The sequence below is a fragment of the Numenius arquata genome, chromosome 5, assembly GCF_964106895.1.
Source record: "Numenius arquata chromosome 5, bNumArq3.hap1.1, whole genome shotgun sequence".
Taxonomy (NCBI): Eukaryota; Metazoa; Chordata; class Aves; order Charadriiformes; family Scolopacidae; genus Numenius; species Numenius arquata.
In genome coordinates this window covers 61527424-61549161 of record NC_133580.1, presented here as the reverse complement: position 1 = coordinate 61549161, position 21738 = coordinate 61527424, and the positions used below count along the sequence as shown (strand labels likewise).

Below are 21738 nucleotides of genomic sequence, written 5' to 3'. Positions count from 1 at the left end.
CAGCCATCAGAGAAACAAAGGAAGCACTGGAAAATGTGAGCGTCTCTGTAGAGGTTTTGCAGGAGGGAACAGAGAGGCTTCATTCAAACTTGACAGAAGTTAAAACGCATCTGAGCAACACCCTCAATGATTCCGCATGCTCTGCGGCTCAGGCTGCCTCAACTTGCAATATCATCAGGAATTCATTAAGTCAACTGAACATCAATGCCAATTTTAGCGGGGTAAGGGAACATTTTGCAGACTCTTACAGTGCGATTGCCTTGAATAAGCCCAGTAGTATCTCTGCGATGGTGTGTGCTGTCACTTGTGAGATAAGTGACCTTCCCTTATTCTGTGTTCCCGGGTAATTCCAGTCACTGTTTTCATCTTCTGTGTAGCAGTGGATAAAGTGTGTGTCAAGCGGCTGCATTAAAGTGCCGCTCTGGGCACTGAAATAATCTGCCCCCCCAAAAAACTCTGAGGTTAAGCTTTGCTTTTGTACAGCAAAGGTTTCAGGAGCGTGCTAGAAAGATTCTACTGCTACAAATTGTCTTTCTAGTTTCTTTGCCCTCTCTCCTATCTTTGAAATATTCAGTAAATTAGCAAGATTACTACTTTGATATGACTCAAGAATGTTTTTTGCTTCCTAGTTGCCGGGAGTGAGCTCACAGCTTGCCAAGGTCAACGATGTCCTTAAAATAGACCTTTCTAGTCTGGTTCAAAAGGTATGTTTCTTGACAGGCTTGTAAACTGTTAATTAATAAACTGGGTTACTTATGATTCTCTTGTTTTCCCTTGGCTTTCTCAAGCAGAGTTCTCTTGTTCCCGCCGTATGCAGCCTCATGCTGGATATCTCTCCTTATTATTTCATTGTTTGGCCAAGATTTAATACTTGAAAGTATGAATGTAGTGCTTTATATCTCCAGTATACTACAGATCAAAAATGTATTGCTAATTGTCTGCTTGAAAGAACAATCCTTAAAAAACAAAAAGGTAGAAACATGGATCTACTCGCATGCTCTATATTTTTTGATTCAAACTAAAGGGAAAAAAATCCCCACTCGCCTAATTAGTTGTGTTGAATTCCAGCTATTTTGAAGTATGTCTTTCAAATTCTGAATTCTTTATGTGCGCATTTGATATTAAATCTGGTGCAATGGACTTAATGTAATTACTGTTAGTATTTTTGCAAGACTGTCCACAAAACATCATGATTTTCTCCTAGGAAAAAATGTCTTAGTTTGAGCAGTTTAAAAAAGGCAGGTTTAGACCCTGCCTTTCCCCTTCTCACTAGAAAAAGCACTGCAGCGTCTTCAGAGGCAGTTGGATTTCGCTGCTTGTAACATGAGTTTCATGTTAGAGAAGGCACAGAATTGCAAAGAGGGGAGGTATTTGGTACGTGGTAACTCCTTTCACTGAGTGAGTCTTCATACGTGCCTTCTCAGTTTTGTATAAGGTAGGTCTGGCAGGCAACAGTACTATAAAGTTTGAGATGATTGTGACTGGTGCATGTGTATTTACGTGTAGATTTTTTTTTTTATTTTTTTTTCAAGAAATATCCTGGAGAGCAAACCAAATCTGAAATATATTTGAGTTCCTATTTTGCTTTGACCTCTTCTAATGTACAGTGATAAAAATGTATTTTTCATAACATTACCACATACATTCTAGTGTGTCTATACTTCTTGTATAAACAGAAAAAAATAGCAAGAAATTTTGCAATGAGAAACTTACTATAGTTTTTCCAACTTTTATTCTTAGGGTTATGCAGCATTTAATGATACTCCAGACTTAGTGGTGAATCAAACCAGGAACATTTTATCAGGTGAGGACAATCTGTCTTTTCACTTTGATTGTTTAATGTTTATATTTTTACATCACTTACTGATGTTTTTGTTTTATTTTATTGATAATATATTTTCTGGGCTAAAGATCATTAAAAATGGAAATATCAAACCTATTTTTTTTTTTCTTTTAAATTTGATACCGCAAAAAAAAAAAAAAAACCATAGAAAGCAACTGTCTTAATGAGGACCCAAAATTAAATCTAAAAATAGACCGTATGGTATTTTATTGGAGTGGTTTTATTTGTTAGGCTTTTTACTGCTCAAGTAATGAGAAATCTTAGCATCTCAACTGCACGCTGATCCTTTATCTTTATTTGGTTGAAAAGCTAATTTTCTTTGACTGATGTGTCTGTGATGTATTTGGAGTGTGATGTTAAAAAAACCCAAAACCTGCCTGATGCTGCATTCAAATGTAGTGGATAGTGAAGGAGAGGTAAAAATATGCCTTAAGGATAATGTAAATGTCTGTCTTAATTGTTTTGTTACTTGAGCTTTAAACTGTTACTCTTTGACAGTACCTGGACACTTGACATTTGAATAAAATGTAGTAATACTGTATGTATACTAATCTGTTTTAATTTTTGTTCTTGCATTGTGGACCTGTTCTGCATATATAAACAGCTGTTCCTTGTAAGTTTTTCTTTTTTTTTTTTTTTCTGGGCAAAATGAAACACAGTATGTATTCAAGTATAGTATACTGTGTGAATTTGCCTAAAATGAGCCAGTTTTCGAAAACCGATGTTATGCTTTTTATTAGGAAATCTAGTGCAGATTTACTCATATTCGGTATCTATCTGCTGATAAGTGTAAACACAGACAGCTCATCTTAATTTATCTATTTATAACTTGTTGGGGTTTTGTTTTTATAAAAATGGAGTTTGAGTTACAAATCCAATGAAAAAAAAAATTCTAGTTTTACCAGTTTGGCACCTGGTTGAATTTAGAAGAGTAAACACCAAAACAAACAGCCAAAAACTTGTCCAGTTGTTTGAGGAAAAGGGAGGTGTTGCCTACTACCAAGTAGCAACCTACGGTTCTACATCCTGCTGTTCCAAGTATGTTCCAAGTGGAAAGAAGGAGAAGAGTAAACAGAAACTGCATTTTACAAATAGACAATACATATAATAAGTGAATTAATCATGTCTTTGTGTATCTAGATAGTGTGTATCTAAACTGTACGTATAGGGTAGCATGTTCATTCATAATTTGAGGGAAAAAAAAGCTTAATTGATCATTATTTCAAGAGTGTTGCTAACTAATTGGAATGAATTTAAGTAATTTTTTTAATAAGATTGAAAATAACTAGTATAGATTCTCGATATAGGCAGTCTAATTTTTTTCACAGTGTTGTATTCCCAAGGGACGGAGCTTAAATAGATTTTGATCTTCTCCTTCGTAAACTTAGTGGCTAATTGTCTTGCTCAGTGTTACCATTTGCAATACTGCATGAAAAGCAAGATTTAAGCTGGCTAGATAAAAAAGTGACACATTCATTATAACGAAAGGAAAGAGAGAACTCTGGCTCAACATCTACATCTTTCATCGTTAAACCGAATGCTAAAAATAAAGTCTGCATTTTAAAATGCCATTGTGTTACTTTGAAGCTCAGTGTTTTTGTTGCCTGCTTGTCTCTTCTTCACGCTTTTCTTCATGGCTTGCTCGTTACATGTGGCAAATGGCTTTTAATAGTGTTTCATAAAGCATACATGGAATGTAAATTTCTTCTATGAATCTGTAATGGTACAATTTGTTTATTCTTTTAGATATCAAAAACGTGCTGGAATCCGTTGGTTCAAATATCACTACCTTCACGAAAACGCTCCCTGTTCAGAAGATTTTAGCAGATTTGACCATCTATCTTACCCAGAGTGAAGCATACGTTCAGGATTATTTTCCATTAGTGGAGCAGTACGATTTCTACAGGTATGTACGGGAAATGAGGCGGGAGTGAAGTGCTGCCTGTTGTTAGCACTTTGTAATATTCTGAAGTTCTGTAAAGTCAGTTAAACTTTTTAATGATGAACGCAGTGAAACAAAGATGCTGTGGGGCAACTCTTTGTTACTGGCAATTTGGTAAAAGCCAAAGCTGTGGTTAATCAACAACTGGGTGCTGTTCCACCACAGGGCAAGAGGCGGTTCTTACTCTGCCTTCAGGCCTGTTGCAGGAAGGACAGACGTAGGTAGATGTCGAAGATGTAATGCACAAAGGAGCGGATTGTTTCACACCACCAGGGCAACTTCTTATTTAGGGCTTGTTTTTGTTGAGTTGCAGGTAAGTTGCGAGAGCGTAGGACCAGAGAGGCCTTGAAGCCAATCCCTTTTTATCTTTCTCCCACAGAGGAGGAGTAGCACAGATTCTGCTTCACACCTTGTAAATCTTTGCACCTCCATGCTTGCTCCTACTGGGGTAGTACTTGTCCTTGTGAATGCATGGGTACCTTGAGAAAAACATATTCTTCCTATTTGAGACCTGTGTGACTCCTGTATTTGAGTAATATCTTTTTTTTTTTTTTCTTAAGCATAAAGCTTTTCATTTCATACCGTTTAGCTTTGTGCAGTTTTAGTCAGTTCAGTCCTCAAGCTCATCAAGTTCTCCCTGCATTTTGACACTTCACAGTTGATCCTGTATCGATAATTGCTTCTGTCTTTGGGTCATAATCAGTTTCACTGCTACAGAATACGTGTGCTAGTGGCTATTGTGCAACGTTAAATAGAAGTGTGCAGAAGACTGAACTTTAAGAACCTTACTTATAACCTCACCTTTAGCCCATTCCTTACCTGGCAGCTTTTGTGGTGAGCCTTAATTTGACAAATTTATCCATATTTTCTTTGAAGCTCAGATTGCATTTAACCAAATAAATATATTGCTTCATTCTGCTACAGTATACCTCTGCTAATCTTGTATTTCTATTTGAAAAAGTGGAGAAACATATCTTATCTACATGGCACTTAAATACCCATTCTCATCAAACCTGACATAGTAGTACTTGAAGTACAAATAAAACCAACAAGCCCGTAGTTGTCCAAATTATTTTCCATCTATCCCTTTCTTAATTACAGGCGTGTTATTTGTAGTTCTTAATAAGTATTCTTTTATGAATGTGACTGTCAGCATTAATGTTTTTCTTTCTCTTTATTGGCTGTGCATATTCATTATGATAATCCTTTCTCTGATTTTTTCTGGTTCCTGCTTTCTCTCCACAAAGCTACAGGGAGGAGAAAAGGGAACTTAAGAAATATAAGCTGGTAGAAGTGGCAAAAGGGAAAAGGAAGAGGAGAGGGTGAAAGGCTAGAATGAGATACAAAATGTGTGAATAAATGGATGTGCTCCAAATACGTGGACAGATAGAACTGTTATGCGATTTAATTAATAAAAACGAAAGTTCAATTCCTATCCAGGATCTTTCACCTGATCAAGTTCCTTTAACTGCTCCATACGTTGAGAGCATTCCAGCACAGACACACAAAGCCTAGGTTTTAGTAGCTTTAAATACAGTTATTTACAATTGCAAGGCTAACACACTGTGTGCAAAAATAGTAAGCCTTACAGTAAGAACGATTACCGACTTCATGACCAATGGCCAGTCCACATCCATAAATTTCTGCTTGCTTCTTGAATAAATGACTGTTTGAGCCTCTGCCTCCTCTGAGTCATTGTTTGCTCCGCTTGGCGCACGTTGACGCTTCGGTACAGTCCACCTGCAGTAACTGGAGTTGGGAACACCTTGTTCTTGTGATGTTTGTTCCCCAACCCTTCAGTAGCAGCTGTCTATAAACAAACAGCGATTATCTTCTGGCCCAAAATACCTGCTAATGTAGGAAAAGCGGTTTTTTCATGGCTAACATTTGTTGCTCAAACAGAACCAAGAGCGGGCCAGCTGGGAACGCGGTTTTGCCTGATGTATCCTGCAGGTCTCCAGGGTGTTCTTTGTGTGTGAATAACCAAGCACTTCGGCTTTTATTCCTTAGGTGGCTCGGTTGTCTTATTCTGTGCTGTGTGCTGGTCCTGATTCTGGTCTTCTTCTATCTTGGACTGCTCTGTGGCACCTGTGGTTACGATAAACATGCTTCTCCAACAACCAGAGGCTGCATCTCCAACACGGGAGGAAATTTTCTTATGGCGTAAGTTTCGCTTATTGGTGAAAAATAAAATAAAGGTAGTTGTAGAAGGCTGTTTTTAATGATTTTGAAGGTCATATGTATGAAAAGAATTTGTTTCGTTACCTCTCTACGTGTGCTGAAAAAAATAGACCAAAAATAAATATTAACCTCACGTATATCCACTGGGGGACTTGGGGATTTTGGGTTGTTCTTTCATTGAGGATCATAGCTGAAGGAGAAAACCTCTGAATCTACTCTTTTAAGGCGAGTGATGTATCTAATGAATTTCTGTGTAAGCCCATTTGGAAATTGCAAAAACTGGGAACAGATAATTGAAAATATAAAGGTAATTTTTAGCTTTTTAGTACACTTGAGCACTTGCTCAAAAGGAAAAAAAGCCATGCGAGGAGTCAAGAAAAAGTTGACTTTCTCAGAACACTTCAGGAGGTTTGGGGTTGTTCTTGGAAGTTCCTAGTAGTGATTTAATGTCATTTCTGTTGGGTGTAAGAGAAAATTGTGTCCGAAGTCTGCCCAAAACTGTTTTGGTAGCACACGGCTGGAGAATTGAATTCAAAGAGGAAAATTGTGTGCTTTTGTGCTCTTTGTGCTCTTAAACTTATCTCTTGAAAGACTTTGCACATCCAATGTAAATGTGGGCATTTTAGATGCACTTTAGCTGAAGACTTTACCGTACTGAAACGTATAAGATATTTCAGAGGAAATATTTGGAAAGCAAGTGTTTTAGCCATCTATCAGTTTTTATCTCTCTGTTATATCTGCTGTTGGCTTCACTGTTGCCTGAAGTAGAAGTATTTTGTTCTTAAAACGCAAAAACTTACTCGACTTACTTCTTTTTCAGTGGTGTTGGATTCAGTTTTCTGTTCTCCTGGGTGCTGATGATTGTAGTGGTGCTCACTTTTGTCACAGGTGGAAACGTAGAAAAACTGGTCTGTGAGCCCTTTGAAGATAAAACTTTATTCAAGGTAAAGTTATTCAAGTTATTAAACAATGAAGAGAATCCCCATGAGTCCCGATGGTCTTGTCAGTTATGTATAGCTTATTATTTTTTATGGGACACTTCAAGTCAGTTTGGATCTGGTTTTACTTTCCCCTTATACACCGAATAGAGACATTCATCCTTCCTGGGTTTAATTTGCTTTGCAGTGAATCCTGCATGCCTGTCTTTCTTTGAAGATAATTTTTTCTGTGATTTAGCATTTCTTGGTGACATGGAGCTTTAATATTCACTTTCTGCATCAGAGATGTTGAATTTGCTGTTTTGCCTGTATTTCCATTATTGGGTGATAAGCTTAGATGTGGGTATGTGTCAAAAGATTGCATATGAATAAATTCATTAATTGAAAACTCAGAATTATAGTAATATTGCTGATTTTTTTTCTTCCAGGTTTTGGATACTCCCTACTTACTAAATCAACACTGGAAAAACTACCTTTCTGGCCTCCTGTTTAAAAATCCAAATATTAACTTGACTTTTGAGAAAGTGTACAGGTATTAAAGTTGTGGTTAAGGTTTAATTCAATTTATACATATTGGTTTTGTGGTATCTTGCACACTTCATATTTCAAGCATGCGCAGAAATTGCATGCATTCCAGAAGACATCCTGATTTTCTAGTGAATCACTAGCAAAAGCAATTTTATTCTATATATGAGTTATTAGAGAGAGCCTTAGAGTAATATTGTATAAAGATACTACTTGAGCTCTTTGAAAAAATATTTTATGTCTTTAAGACTAGCAGAAATTGTTAATGACTTGCTTTCTTATAGACTGAGCTTCAAAAAATATAGCCAGAACTTCTTTTTTTTTAAGGGCTGATTTTCTTAGAATATGAAAACATTGTTAATCATTCTCTTAACACTTGATCCTCAGGGTAGTTTTTAGGCTGAAGTATGTATTTTTATTTTTATAGTGATTGCAAGGAAAACAAAGGAATTTATACTTCCCTTCACCTAGAACACCTGTTCAATATCAATGAATTTCTAAATGTTAGTATGGTAAGTAAAGAAAGTATGAGTGAGCTCATGATTATTTTTGATGGCTGGAGAGGTGTTTGCTCTTGAACACAGTATAGCATGGCTGGGTTTTATGGGAGTTTGGTTTTATATATGATACATCCTGCAAGGAGGCAAGAACTCTCCAACTAATTTGAAAAAAAGAAAGCTATTTACAAATAAGATATTTTTTACCAGTCTCAGTGGACTGTGGAAGGTTTTCTGGTGTGCCTTTTTTATGGCCGCTGATAATAATATTAGTTTTAATTTTGAAACTTCTGTAAAAGATTCAAATCTAGCATCCTCCAAAGGCTGTTTACAGTGTTTAATGAGAGTCTTGTTTTTTATAAAAATGCCTTTTTTGGTTTGTTCCCTTCTGATTCCAGTCAAATTTATGTTGGTCCAGGATATAATACGCTTTGCTCTTAAGAATGGTTCTGGTTTTGGTGGGAAGGGGTCGGGATAAAATAAAATCTTTTCAGTTAAACTTTAATAGTACACGACTGCACTGTCATTACACAACTCTACTAATTTTGGGGTCGCCTGTAATACTCATCTTCACTACAGCAACCCCTAGGGGATCCGTATTCTGAGCTGCCAGGAACTGTACCCACGCTTAATAGATACAGTCCTTGCCCCCAGTAATACACAATTAAAATGAACAGGGAAGATTCACTAAGAGGGGAAAATAATTTTGAGTTTCCGCAGCAGAGTAATGGTGGAGGCTGGGAAGGAAGGCAATCTATCGCTCTGCTGCCTGTGCAGGACAGGTGACATTTTAGATTTGAGTGTAGTGCAAGAAGGCTTCGGGTAACACTAAGCAAGTCGTCTGCACTCACCATTAAACATCTTTAGAGGAGTCTCATCCAGTCCTGTGGCTAATACAGCAGTGTCTGTCCTGGCCACAGGTGAGATAGTGAATTCTCTGGGTTTCCCTGATTCGGGCCAGGAATATAACTTACATTTTTAAAGGATAACATTTCCTGGAAGGGAAAGAGAGTTCTATCTTTGTCTCCTCTTAGGAGGATCTAACATCTATTCAGAGATGCCTGCTTAAAATGTAATGGAAGGCAAGCAGTTCATTGGTATGAAAGATGCGTAGGTAGGTTAGAACACGGCATGGCCAGGCTGTGAGGATGCTGCAGATCAGGGAAGAACATTACCTGGTAGATTCTATCAAAGCTAATTGAATTAAACTGTTGTAAGCAAAAATCAATGTGTGCTTCGTCATGGAAGTGGCGAGTCAGCAAAAATAAGATGCTTTTTGAGAGGGGAGTGGCTACGGAGGAATATGCACTGGGTGCAAACTGCTTTTGTGCTTTATTTTGTTTCCCTCTCAGTATACAGAAGATGTAGCACTTAAAATTGAACACATTCAGATAAACCTCAGCAAAATCATTCTGCTGGATGAAATTGGGAAGGAGAATCTTCTGAATTTCAGCTCTTCAGGAATAGAAGGGATAAACTTTGCAGCATATTTGACAGAGGTGAGACTGTAGTAAACTGGAGACGCGACTGGGACAAAACATAAAATGAAATGTTTCTTTAACAATGGACAAAATGGAGAAAAATCTGCTTTTGTGTTTTGAAGAATGGCAAAATTTGGAGCAAAAGCACTGCAAAAATTAATGTCAATAAACAGTAAAAGAAATAAAGGGTCGACAAAGTAGGTGGTGTGGTTAAGTGCAAGCCATCTGTATATGCAATAATACTCGTTTTCTTTCCCTACTGTTCACGTCTTGTTTCAGATCAATAAGAGTGTTACCAAGGTTGATCTTCTGTCATTTGCTAATGACTTAGAAGCAAGAGCAGACCAGCTGGTAAGTTTAATACACTAACACAATAATACATAAAATATATTGTTTATATACTATATAAATACAGAGCCAAGTATTTAGACTTCCTATGGGCAAATTCTTGTACTTCAGACACATATATGGTACATTGTCACATAAGGAAAAGCTTTTGAGAACACGTTGCATGAGAGCTGTATTTTAAATATTGCTAATTATTGGTTTTTGTATGCTAACTTGTACAATTTGTGCTTTGGAAGTGTAATTTCTTAAATTCCACTGTTTGCTTTAGAAATGAGGGGAATACTCTGAGTATTTCCTGTGATAATGTCTACATTTTAGGGTCCCGGTTGGAAGAAAAATGGGTTAGATCATGATGGGAAAGATGATGGGAATTAATTTTCTTTCAGTTTGTGAGCAGAAGATTTTGCAATTAGCCATAAAATTAACACCGTGGCAGCTCATAAGGGCTCTGATGGGAACTGGGGCTCCATTGTGGAGGGAGGGTGCACAAAAGAGATGCTGTCTGCTCTGGAGGGCTTTCTGAATGCGGACACACAGTCAACGGTCAGAGGGTAGAGCTACAACATCGGCCGCAAATGAACCTGCAGAATGACAGGGCTGTGTTAACAGAGAGAGAATATTCAGTTGATACGTTTGTATGCACGTCGAGGTCACTGTCTATTTACTTTTCAAAATGAGAGTCATAGTTTAGCCACTAGATTGGACGCTGGCCCAAGACAGATTTCTGCGCTGGGATGTGGGAGAAGGAGTTACGCTGTGCACGTAGGACAGTTGCTCGGGTCTCTAAAGGACACACACAGCGGTGTGAAACCGTTCCATTTGGAATTTATCAAATATCCATACTTCCTCCAGGGAGAGGAGGGCACCGGTAGAGGCTCCTGGTGTGTTTACTCCAACTTTTTGCATAATTTGATCACACCCGTTGCGTTATCTTATCTTTTTTTTTCTTTTTGCATACCTGGCAAGGTCAGGCTGCTCGTCAGTTTTTTGTATCGTCGTTCGCATCCTCTCCAAGCACTGTGAGCCACACGTGGCCTGTTCGCTCCTCTGGGAGGTGTCCCTGCCCATGGCAGGGGGGTTGGAACTCGATGATCTTTAAGGTCCCTTCCAACCCAAACCATTCTATGATGATTCTGTGTAGGATGTCTGCTAACTTGGACAGACACCAGTAACTTTGCCCACGCTTCACTTCCATTTTCAATTTTCACTGTGCTATTTTGAAGGTAATACAGGTGAGGAGCTTTTGCTGTTGTTTTGGGGCTGTTTTCAAAGTGGAAGTTGAGGTTGTTCAAACATGTTATATCTTACACAGAATTGCCTCTGAGATGTCTGCTTAATGGTGTATTCTGCCTAGCTCCATAAAGGAAAATACATCGTGCTGGTAGAGTGGTTTTTCATTATTTTTTGTAATAGAATCTAAGGGAAGCATTAGAACTGAGAATAGATCAGGCAGAGTAATTTTTTCACATAAAAGACAACGAAAAATGCCCAGAGAGGTGGTGGAGTCTCCATCTCTGGAGACATTCAAAACCCGCCTGGACACGTTCCTGTGCAACCTGCTCTAGGTGGACCTGCTTTGGCAGAAGGGTTGGACTAGATGATCTCCAGAGGTCCCTTCCAGCCCCGTATCACTCTGTGATTCTGTGAAAAATACAATATTAAATGTGTTCACTGTCGCAGTGTATGTTTTTATTTCTTCCTTGTGATGCTATTTAGTGGAATCTATGAAATGTCTAAAAAAAACCCAAAAAACAAAAACAAACAAGCCCCACAACAATGTGACGTATTACAAAAATCAGATTTTTTTCAAAATTGATACTGGTTTCCAAGGATATTTTATAATCCTGCTTTGTTATTCATGATAGCTCTTAAAGTTTACAAAAACAATCAATTAAAAAAAATAAAAGTCGGGAGCCGCTATAATGAAAAATACCCTTCGCAGGCGCTTTTCCAAGTTACTGTCTTGAAAATATGTAAACTTCTGTGCCCCTCAGAAGAGTGCCCAAAACAAGAGCAAGTTCCCGTGACAGGGAAATGCTCGTCCCAGCTGGGGCACCGAGCTGCTGGGTTCCTGCGCCGAGGTCTGGCTTGTGGCGGGTGAGAGGGGGATGCGCTCGTGTGAAAAGTCACTTCGGTTAAATCTGTGCTGATAAGGTTATAGCCAGAAAAGCAGTATAGAGTGTGTTCTGGTTTGGTTGCTGAGGTTTGAATTATTAATGGGGTGAGGTGTTGTGTTTTTTTTTCCCCTCCTCGTGTTGGGGAGTTCAATTTGCCGTACACCGCTGTTAGCACCAGCTGTTGTGCAGCGGATGAGTTTACTGTGCAACTTTCATTGTTTCGTGTTTGCTGGAAAGCTTTGAGGCTACCGAACAATACCACATAATGGCATTTTTTTTTGCAGCCAAAAGGAGCACTGGAAAATGCCTTAAAGGGACATGCAAACAACATCCGAGTGATTCACAACCAGCAAGTCGTTCCACTAGAGCAAGCTATGGTAAAATATTAAAGCAATGTTAGACTTATTTGTAGAAAATATGAATCTCTAAATCTCTTAAATATGGTCTAGAAACCTGGATTTTTGCTATTATATAAGCAAAGATTACATTTGCATTGTGTCACTGAAGAGTAACCTGGTGAAAGTATGTGTTTAAGAGTTTTCCTGGTTACAGTACTGCCAGTACTCGGTACTGTCTAAAACCATGACCTTTTTCTTCCCCATTTTTTTCTGTATCTATTTGTGATTATGTATGAATGAAAGAGGAAGCAGAGAAGAACTTCACAAAATTCTAACCCTACATCACTCATTTTTCTTTTTCGCTTACCATTTGTCTTCAGTAATGAAAGAAGTTATCACTTTCACACTGTGTTTCTTGGAGTTAGTGATCTCCTGACAGTGTTGGAATTGGAAACTCCTGACAGTAGTATTTAGAGCCAAAGAAAAATCTTTTTCATTGATGCTGTAAAAGATGTGAAAGGGCTGCTTCTGCACTGATTTGTATAGTACCAAGCTGTGAATCTCATACATGCCTAGGTGTTGGTTTTTTCCCTCTACATAACGTGAAGACTTTTAGTTTATCCTAGCAGCAGATACAGTATTTCTGCCTCTATCAAAGCCCTCTTGTAGAAAAGCGTTAGGTCTTCTGTTCCACTCTGATGCTATGCTGTTCTTTCCTAATTAACTCCTAATTATGTTCATCTCTTTTTCCTTTTACAAAACTGACTGTCAAGAAATATGTTAAAGCTAGGGTAAGTGCTTTTTCCCTTCTGAAATTGGAGAATTGTAGAATTCTCTGAACACTTGGTTCTGATTTTAACTGTTCTCTCTTCCCTCCAAATAAATCTTACTCAATTTATTGCTACTAACTTGAGTTAAATCTGAAGTCTTTAGTGCACAATTCATAACTACTTAGTGTTGTTGGTGAAATACTGATTCAACGATTAAACCCACAATATATTAGATTTAATGCAACTGTTGTTACTATTTATAATGTGATATGTTGTATTAGAAACAAAATAATCTATAGAAGATCAAAGCATGCATATAATGTTAAAACAAGTGAGATCTTTTCCTTTAGTAATGACTTGAATCGGTTTTTTTCCCCCTTCTTTCTAATAGAGCACTTTAAATCAGAGCATTAGATTACTGAAGAGGACATCATCTGAACTTATGGTGAGCTTTTCTTTCTGGCAACAGGAACATTTGTATGTGTTTTAAATCCATCCACCACCATAGGCAGGGCATATATTTTCAGTACAGCTTTTTCTATTTCTAGCTGTTCTGTTATGGGAAGAGATTGTAATGCACTGAGGTTGTAACAGGGATTTAGATATCTTTTCTGCACAGCTTTTTCTACCCTGGCTTTCCCTTCCTTATAGAGGAGGAAAAAAGGAAAGAAAAAGCAATGTTTGGGATATTTTTTAAAGTACGGATTGTTAACTTAATTGCCACATGATAAAACAGACTTCAGTACAGTTCCATATATTGCGTTATGTTCCTAAAAATATGGTTGTTTTTTCTGGAGTCATTGAATGCAAAACTTGGGGGGATGACAACCAAGAAGCAAAACAGAAAAATACAACTGCAAAAAGAGAGCTTTGTGATTCACATCCTTAACCACCTCTTGTCCGATGTCCAGCTCCCACTGGGGCCTGTTTCTTTAGCATTGTACTCGTTACCTTCCTGCCTCTGCAGCATCGGCCCCGCTGTGGCAGCAAGTGGTAGCTTGAATCCAGACACACTAATTGGCACTTAAGAGTCATAGTCACGACAGCGTGATGGGCCATACCTAACCCGGTTCTTCCCATTAAGGTTTTCACCCATCCACAGCAGCAGACCAGCTAGATTATTTTTAGAATCCGTGGTTTGAACCTGGATGTTCATGGCTTCTGGTAGGAAGCCATGGAATAAGGTGTTGATTAAAAAAAAAGGATGATGATTCATCCTTAAGTATGTTTAAGTAACACCTCTACAGTTTGAGGCTGTATGTGCATTATTCTTTGTGTGTATTCTTTGAGAGACTTTATGGGATTGTACATATATTGAAGAAGTGTCTCAATCCTTTCGGATGTTGATTAGCAGCACGTTCTGCTGGTAGTCAAGAGTAGTGAGAGTATATGGCCTGCTGTTTTCTTCCTATGCACTGTGTGTGTCCCTAGTGTATACGCATACATCGATGAAAGTATCTCTACACTTAAGGAAAGGAAAGAGAATGGAAGAGAAAGCTGATCTAGTACATAAATTAGTTACATGGGTGCCAGGAAAAGATAACACTCATAACCACTGGTACCTTACTTTTTTAGTAGTGAGAGAATTTGTCCGATGATCGTGAATCCTTAGGCAGGCTCATATTCTGTCTGGAATTGCATGTTTTGTGAAGTTTTGACAGGACAGTGATGCTGGTTTATGAAGACAATATGTTACTGACAAGGGCTGCAGAGCCATTCTAACAGCCTGACAGGGGTTTATTTGTTTAAATGCCTTCTCTTCCTCTCCAGGTTAAAGTGAAAAATGTCATTAGTGCTGTTAATGCTGCCCAGCTTCTCATAAATAACAATGCTTCTCTCGTTATTGTCCAGGTAAGCTTTATTTGATTAAAATACATTAATTTATGATGTCATGGAGATAGAGGCTCACTTACTTTTGTCTGTTCCTAGGAGACAAAAAAGTACATGGATACCATAGTTGGCTACTTTGAGCAGTACATTGAGTGGGTCAAGGAGTCGGTAAGGTGCATTTGCTTTATTGAGAGAAGCTGCATATAAAAGACATTAAAAAACTAAATAATAGTAATAGTAAAAAGTGTTACATTGTTAGTATGTTTTAGTTTGTATAATTTAGTTTGTAAGATATTTGTACTTTCTATGAAGGTGAAAATTTGTCTCCTATAAATAGGTCTGTTGTGTTTGAAGTAGAATCAAAATGATGAGTTGTGTTGATTGGAATAAAATGCAAATTTAACACAGCATCATTTTTCCAGGGCTTGCCTTAAATCTACCATTTGTGCTAATATTGCACTGAGCCTGACCTTGCTTAGTTCAAATTAACGTCATTAGCATCTTGTTTTATTTTTCTTTTGTCAGCTGCAGCCTTTGAAAAAGAAAGCTGATGTTTTAAAGATGTGTATGTTCAGTTGATAGCATATCCCACTGGAATTTATTTTGAATTTGGGTAGGGTGAGAGATAACAATTTAGTAAACTGTATCTGTAATTGTAAGCAAGTTTTGAGATTCTTATTTTATTCTGTTAGATACTTCAAACTATTTTTTTTAATCTGTCTTTCAGATTGCCATGGAGGTAGCAGCATGCAAGCCTATTGCCAATGTGATAGATACAGCAGTAGATATTTTTTTATGCAGCTATATAACTGATTCTGTGGTAAGAAATATTTTCTGTTACTCAAAATTGGGCCATCAAGTGGGGAATGCTTTGAACATAAATCTGCATTTAATTATTCTGGCTAGACTATTCTGAAGTATGATAATAAAGTATCACATCCAAAGTTATGGAAGGGAAAAGCATTCTGATCTGGATCAAGTCCGATGCCAAAGCAGTGCTGGACTTGTTTTAGGTTCCCATTAAACTTAAGCTTTCTATTAGCAAGAATTCTGTAAAATTAACTGTTCGTAGTAAAATTCTTCCAACTTGAATTGCAAAGTAATACTAGCTTGGAATAAAAACTCTGGAAAGGGTGGATTTCATTTTGATTGCTTGATTCTGAACCCCCCTGAAATGGAAAAGCATAAAGATCTGAAGTTTCAGCTGTAACTCTTTCTAACCTAAGGGGATGGGGCAGAACATGAGTGAGAAACACCAATGAAAGACTTTCTCATGTGTCTTTCCTGGAATCTAGAAAACCTCATTGAGATAAAGGAACTCTTTATCATTTGACTTGTATCAGACAGATCTTAATTCATTTCTGTATAGTGGAGAATTTGAGTGTGACTGGTAGCAGTATATAAGGGTAATATTGGCTTTTTCATCTTGAAAAGAGCTTGGAAAGAGGACAGCATGTATTAAAAATAGAATAAGCAGCCATATGCCTGGAAACCACCTAAGACATCCCATAGCTATTACTTAACTTTATTGCACTTTTAGCCAGGTCCTACTCATACCAACAGTAAATGCATGTAATTAATCAAAGCCAAAGCACTCTAACCTTGATAATGCTCAACCATGAAATCTCCTAACCTGCCAGAATCACATTGTACTCATTGATTATCTCATAAGTAAGAGAGCTTTTCTTCTCCTTTGTGTAGCCATTAACCATCTGGTGGTAGATGGACCACGTTTTTCCTCATGATAAAACTTAGCTGAGTCACCTATAAGTCAAAATGCCTCCAGCCAATACAAGTCAAATTTGAAAAATCTCATTTTAACACCTGGTGATAACTCAGTTCAACTGTATGGTAATGAAATTAGTTACACAAACAGGCTGCAGTTAGCAAGTTCAAAATTACCTTGACAAAGTGCTGGAAACTCAGATTTTGACAACTAGTCAAAATAGTTGACAACTAGTCAAGACAACTAGTTTAAAATATCAAGAAAGGAAAAAGAAATGATGTGGCTAGTCAATTAATGCTGAGACACAAAATTACTTTCTAGCCCAAGGCTGACTACATTGAAATAACTTCTTAGGGCCCTATGGCTGTGTAGCTTTGAGCAGCTTTGGTCATATTCCTGTTTGGTTACATTTGTAAGACAGTGGTGTCCTTGCTTTAGCTCACATTGACAGTGGAGCATGCTCAACATGCCCTGTTCCACAGCAGTATAAGGAGCCTCAGATAGTCCACAAGGCCAGTGCCACTAATTTCTACTGTTTTCTTGTGGTAACAATGCTTAGAATATCACGCAAGGATTCAGTACTTTTCTGATAAATTTTCTCTGTGATCTTTTTTTCCCCTGGATTTTGCTTTGTTTCAGAATGCCTTCTGGTTTGGTTTGGGAGGCTCTTCAATATTTTTAATTCCTGCCATAATTTTTGCTGTAAAACTCTCCAAATACTACCGTAGAATGGATACAGAGGATGTGTATGATGAGTAAGTATGTACTCCTAAATAAGCTGAATGGCAAATGGGTCGAAGTGGTTTTTTTCTAGTGTCTCACACGAAGGCGCTGTAATCCTTGAACCTTCTGTGCTGTCAGATTAGAACTGCATGTTCCTGTGAAATACTGCGGGTTTGGGTTGGTGCCTGCAAATTGCTTCACGCAGGTGGGCTTTGGTTGCCCTGACTTGCCGTGACTCTGTGCAGATAGTGCCAGCTCTGACTTCGAGAAGCTTAATTCAGAATGAGGTCTTCAGAGCTTTGTGTACAGCATTTATATAAATATAAATAACTTCCCAATGTGCAAGTGATTAGCTTTGCTAAGTGACCTGTTTAGGTGAATTCTGCCTGCTTTGTAATCTCCTTGAATTAATTATTTGCTTTCTTACTGTCTCAGTTGTTCCTAACCAGTCTTTCCTTTTTCAATTGCAGTTCCTCTGTCTCAGGGACTTGGCATTTTACTTTATGATAACTGTTCTTACATATTTTCCCATCGGTTTTGGTTTTGCTGTTTTCTTTTCTCCTCTTTGTTTTGCTCATTGTTCAGTTAGCCTGTGCACTGCATTTCTCAAATTTCACACTGCTCATTTTTCATTACACATTCACAAGTCAGGAGAGCAGAAACAAGCATGTACAGCTAAAATTGCTCACTTATTAATGTCTAGTTAATTACTCCTCCTTTTCTGTGTTTTTGTAGCGTCGAAACTATACCCATGAAAACGTAAGACATTTTTGCTGGTATTTTTTAAAATTATTTTATTCAGGTGTGGGAGGGTTTATATTTTTTATGTAACATGTTACTTCAGAAGAGGTAACATGTTCTGTTTCAACAGACTTTATAGTTTATATTAGAGTATACAACTCAAGAAGAATAGCAAAACAATTAATTAATTTTTGGAGAATATAAAAATATTAAAAATGTAAAATTATAACTATGCTATGTCTTGAATGTTACAAAGGAAAAGTTATCTTCTATTGTACAGACACAGTTTATCTTTGCATATAATACCATCATCCATGTACATGTCTTAGAAGCCATACTGTACATAGTGCATCTTATAGTTAACATGGTCTTTCTTGGTGTATTTATTTTATTACAGTACAGAAAATGGTAATAATGGTTATCATAAAGAGCATTTATATGGTATTCACAATCCTGTTTTTACAAGGTAAACCGAGTCTGAAACTGCATGCCTTCATGTGTCCTTACTTAATCTACTATATTAATCACCTATCCGATTTTCTGCACGCTTTAAAGTGAATCACTTAATTCTCTATTTATGTTTTTTTTTTGCATGACTCACTATAGCAAATGCTGTATGATTTATATTTCTCAAATATTCTTTACATAACAGCAGGTTTTCTAGTGATTTCCAGCAATTTAAAAAGCAATTGCCTAAATTTATCTTAAAATCCAGGTAACTAGGTATCTAGTGCAGTGGGTGGTCCTAAATTGATAAACTTATTAAAATACTCCGTTAGCAGTTGAAAGTGATCGGATGGGATGCAATCTTACTCTTAAGTTGGTTTATTTTTTTGATGGTGAGGAGAAAAGCTTTTCCTGTGCACGGGGCAGGTGATCCAGGGTATGCAGAAAGCATGAACAGAGAAAATGGGTGTTTCTGCATAGGTAGAACTAGTGTAAAATCCCAAAACAAGAAGTTTGGCTAAAGTTTGAAAAAGAGGAGATTTGGGTTCTTTTCTGTCTCTATAACTTTTGTGCTGTAAAACCTTAGCTAGTTGTGAGACTTTCAGTTTCCATAGGGATAACATAGGGTGTCCCACAACTTCAATATTTGGGTTTCCAAAATATCCAAGTTGCTTAAGGCAAGATCTGATTTGTGATTGAAATCTGTAGCTCACTGTGCCTTAACTTGCAACTTCATGACTGAAAGTATAGATTAAATATTGGCAGAGAAGTTAGATATCACCATTCTTTCAGTAATGGGTAAATACCAAGAGAAGTCAAAGTTTGGAAGTCTTGCCAGATTTTATGGCTGCATCGGTTGTATATTATTATTTATTAGAACTGTATTTTACAATAATTATTTACTGACCAAATCTTGATTCCACATTTCCTTCTGAAGGAAGTATTTATATATAACAATGTCTTTAGTGATATTTATCATCATGATTGTCATGGTCTGTTCTGCAGCTTAAGGGCACTCCCTAAATTAACCTACGAGTCATTTAATTCAAAAGTACTCTCCACTGGCGTATCTAAGGACACTCAGTTTTAAGGACTTTCAATATTTTACATAAGAGGAAACTAATAATTGCTCAGGCCTTAGAAGTCCCTCTCTGATCTTTGAATCTTTAATATGAATGTTAATACTCTTGAGGTTCATAGCATGTTTTCTGTGATACTTCAGTGATTGATTAATAGTTTAATGCAGAATTCCTGAATAATCTAAAAATCACTAACATAAAATAGTCTTAAACAAAAACCCACTAGTTCAGTGTTGACTTCCTTTTCCTAAATTTTAAGTTACTCAAAATGGGTTTCCATAATAAAATAGAAGGATTCAGGTTGAAGCAGTGCTGTCTTCTGATGTGCTAACTGAGGTAATTTGAAAAACTGCTAATTATATGAGATACATGATTTGAATTTCTCAGTCTGGGATTCCCATAGCAATAGAGTCTTTTTTTCATTTCAGCAAACTCTTTGCTTTTATGCTATCCTTGCTTTTTCTCATTTCTTACAAATTATTTTGAGAAAGACTTTGAGAGATATGACTTTGGATAGATCTCTGTACACCTGTGCTTTTGCAGGTGTAAAGAATCCCATAGGTTTGGGGGGTTTGTCCTTTGAAATCAGCTGGATTGTTTTGCTGGAAAGAGATGCAAATATCTTTCTTTATAAATATAAGTTATGTTAATACAAGTATGAGATCTACATGAGATATATTTATATTTGTATAGATATCTCACGCAGGTGTTTTTATATACATGTCGAAGATACAAATAACCTCAAATGCAGCCACCATTTTTGTGAGAGCAAAATTGGAGGCTGGATTAAGTTCTCAAAGAGTGGTGTTGAATAGGTAATCCAAGCACTTCTTCCTATCATGAAACAAAGATAACCAGAAAGGTTGGTGGAGAAAACCATGAGTCTATTTCCTCCTGTTTGAAAAATTCTTAATTAATTGGGTAAAAGTTGGAGAACAGTCTGTGCCAACTGAGCTTGTCTCACCTTAGTTAGACATGGTATTTCTGCTGCATTTGTGGGCAAAAGAAAATGCTGGTTTGTTTTTGTTTTTTCTTGTATAGCTCTGTGGAACAGTGGTAACATACTGGAAACATTAAGGGGTAAGTAATAACCTTTTTAAGTCAATTATTTCTATAAAATGTGCTGCAAGGTTTAAAAATAAAAAACAAAAAATAATTATTGAACCATATTGATGTTCATATGAAAATCTATGGCTTCGTTCTGCTTAAATTACATTATAATTCTGTCTTCATCAAATTTTCCTGAATTGTTTTTGTGATTATTTCCAGGCTATAAAAATGAGGCTCAAGATTCTTCTACAGGAATATATCATTATTCTTCCAAGTGTATTGGCATTTGCATTCATCTTCTCAATTCTGAGCCACTTGTTTTATGTCACCCGTACTGTAAATCCCAAATGTACTATTGAATGTTATGCCATAAACTACTGTAAGAATATTTTGCGATCAGGGCACTGCCTCTCAAATACCACTGTTCAAGGCTTGAATTAAAACGGTTTTTGTTTTTTACTTTTTTACACTGGGCTTTCTACCTTACATCACAGTATATAAATTAATTAGATTAATAGCCTTTGCCTAGCAATCCTCTGACAATTGGTCAACTTCTTATCTTAAATTGTTGATTTGTGTTAAACACAGTACATACAAGTTTACATAAAATTACATTTTGTATACAGAGACTTTTGTATATACATTTTTCTTAAAACTTATAAGTGTTTAGTTAAGATTTTAATATTGTATAATACTCTTCACAATTGAATTTACCAGCATGATCAGTGTTGCTATTTGGTGCTCTTGAATGACCACTTTGGACTAAATTTGAAGTGTAATGGGATCCACAGTGTCTCCTTATGTCTCTGAAAAGTTCTGTTGCAGTTTTGCTTTCTCCCCCCCCCCCCTTTTTTTTTAATTATTTAATATTTAGTGGTTTTTGCAGTATAGACCTAAAAGGGACTTTTTGGAGAAGTTTGTTTTGAAACTCTTTGGGTGGGAGGGTTGGGAATGTGCGTGATGCGTAATATAGCAAAAAAGCTAAGCTTTCTAGCGTTCAGTAGTACTCAAAAAGAGCATGAGAGATGTCCTATGTTGGTGATTTTTAGAATGCTTTACATTTTCTGTCTCCCTTTTCTTCATTCACATTCACTTCTGTCATGTCCTTAATAGTATCACTGTTAAGCTGTGGCTCTTTCAGGGGGCAGTGATGCTATTTTGG

The 21738-nt window shown here is 37.0% G+C and overlaps 1 protein-coding gene across 4 annotated transcripts in view; it reads left to right on the top strand.

Annotated features, from left to right (window-relative positions):
• The window catches only part of PROM1 (prominin 1), a 56586-nt gene extending 36000 nt beyond the window's left edge, over positions 1-20586 (top strand). For 2 of the 4 annotated variants that reach the window (XM_074147353.1, XM_074147352.1), the window contains 17 exons: positions 4-221; positions 630-704; positions 1741-1804; positions 3590-3749; positions 5796-5948; positions 6787-6910; positions 7333-7436; positions 7857-7941; positions 9279-9425; positions 9687-9758; positions 12157-12249; positions 13372-13425; positions 14751-14831; positions 14910-14978; positions 15538-15630; positions 17176-17291; positions 20568-20586. In XM_074147353.1, coding sequence (XP_074003454.1) covers positions 4-221; positions 630-704; positions 1741-1804; positions 3590-3749; positions 5796-5948; positions 6787-6910; positions 7333-7436; positions 7857-7941; positions 9279-9425; positions 9687-9758; positions 12157-12249; positions 13372-13425; positions 14751-14831; positions 14910-14978; positions 15538-15630; positions 17176-17291; positions 20568-20586 — 1727 coding nt within the window. Of the gene's footprint in view, positions 1-3; positions 222-629; positions 705-1740; positions 1805-2447; positions 2457-3589; positions 3750-5795; positions 5949-6786; positions 6911-7332; positions 7437-7856; positions 7942-9278; positions 9426-9686; positions 9759-12156; positions 12250-13371; positions 13426-14750; positions 14832-14909; positions 14979-15537; positions 15631-17175; positions 17292-18397; positions 18467-20567 lie in introns of all 4 variants that reach the window. The other 2 variants (XM_074147350.1, XM_074147351.1) reach the window with 2 other exon arrangements.
• Positions 20587-21738: the final 1152 nt, after the last annotated feature.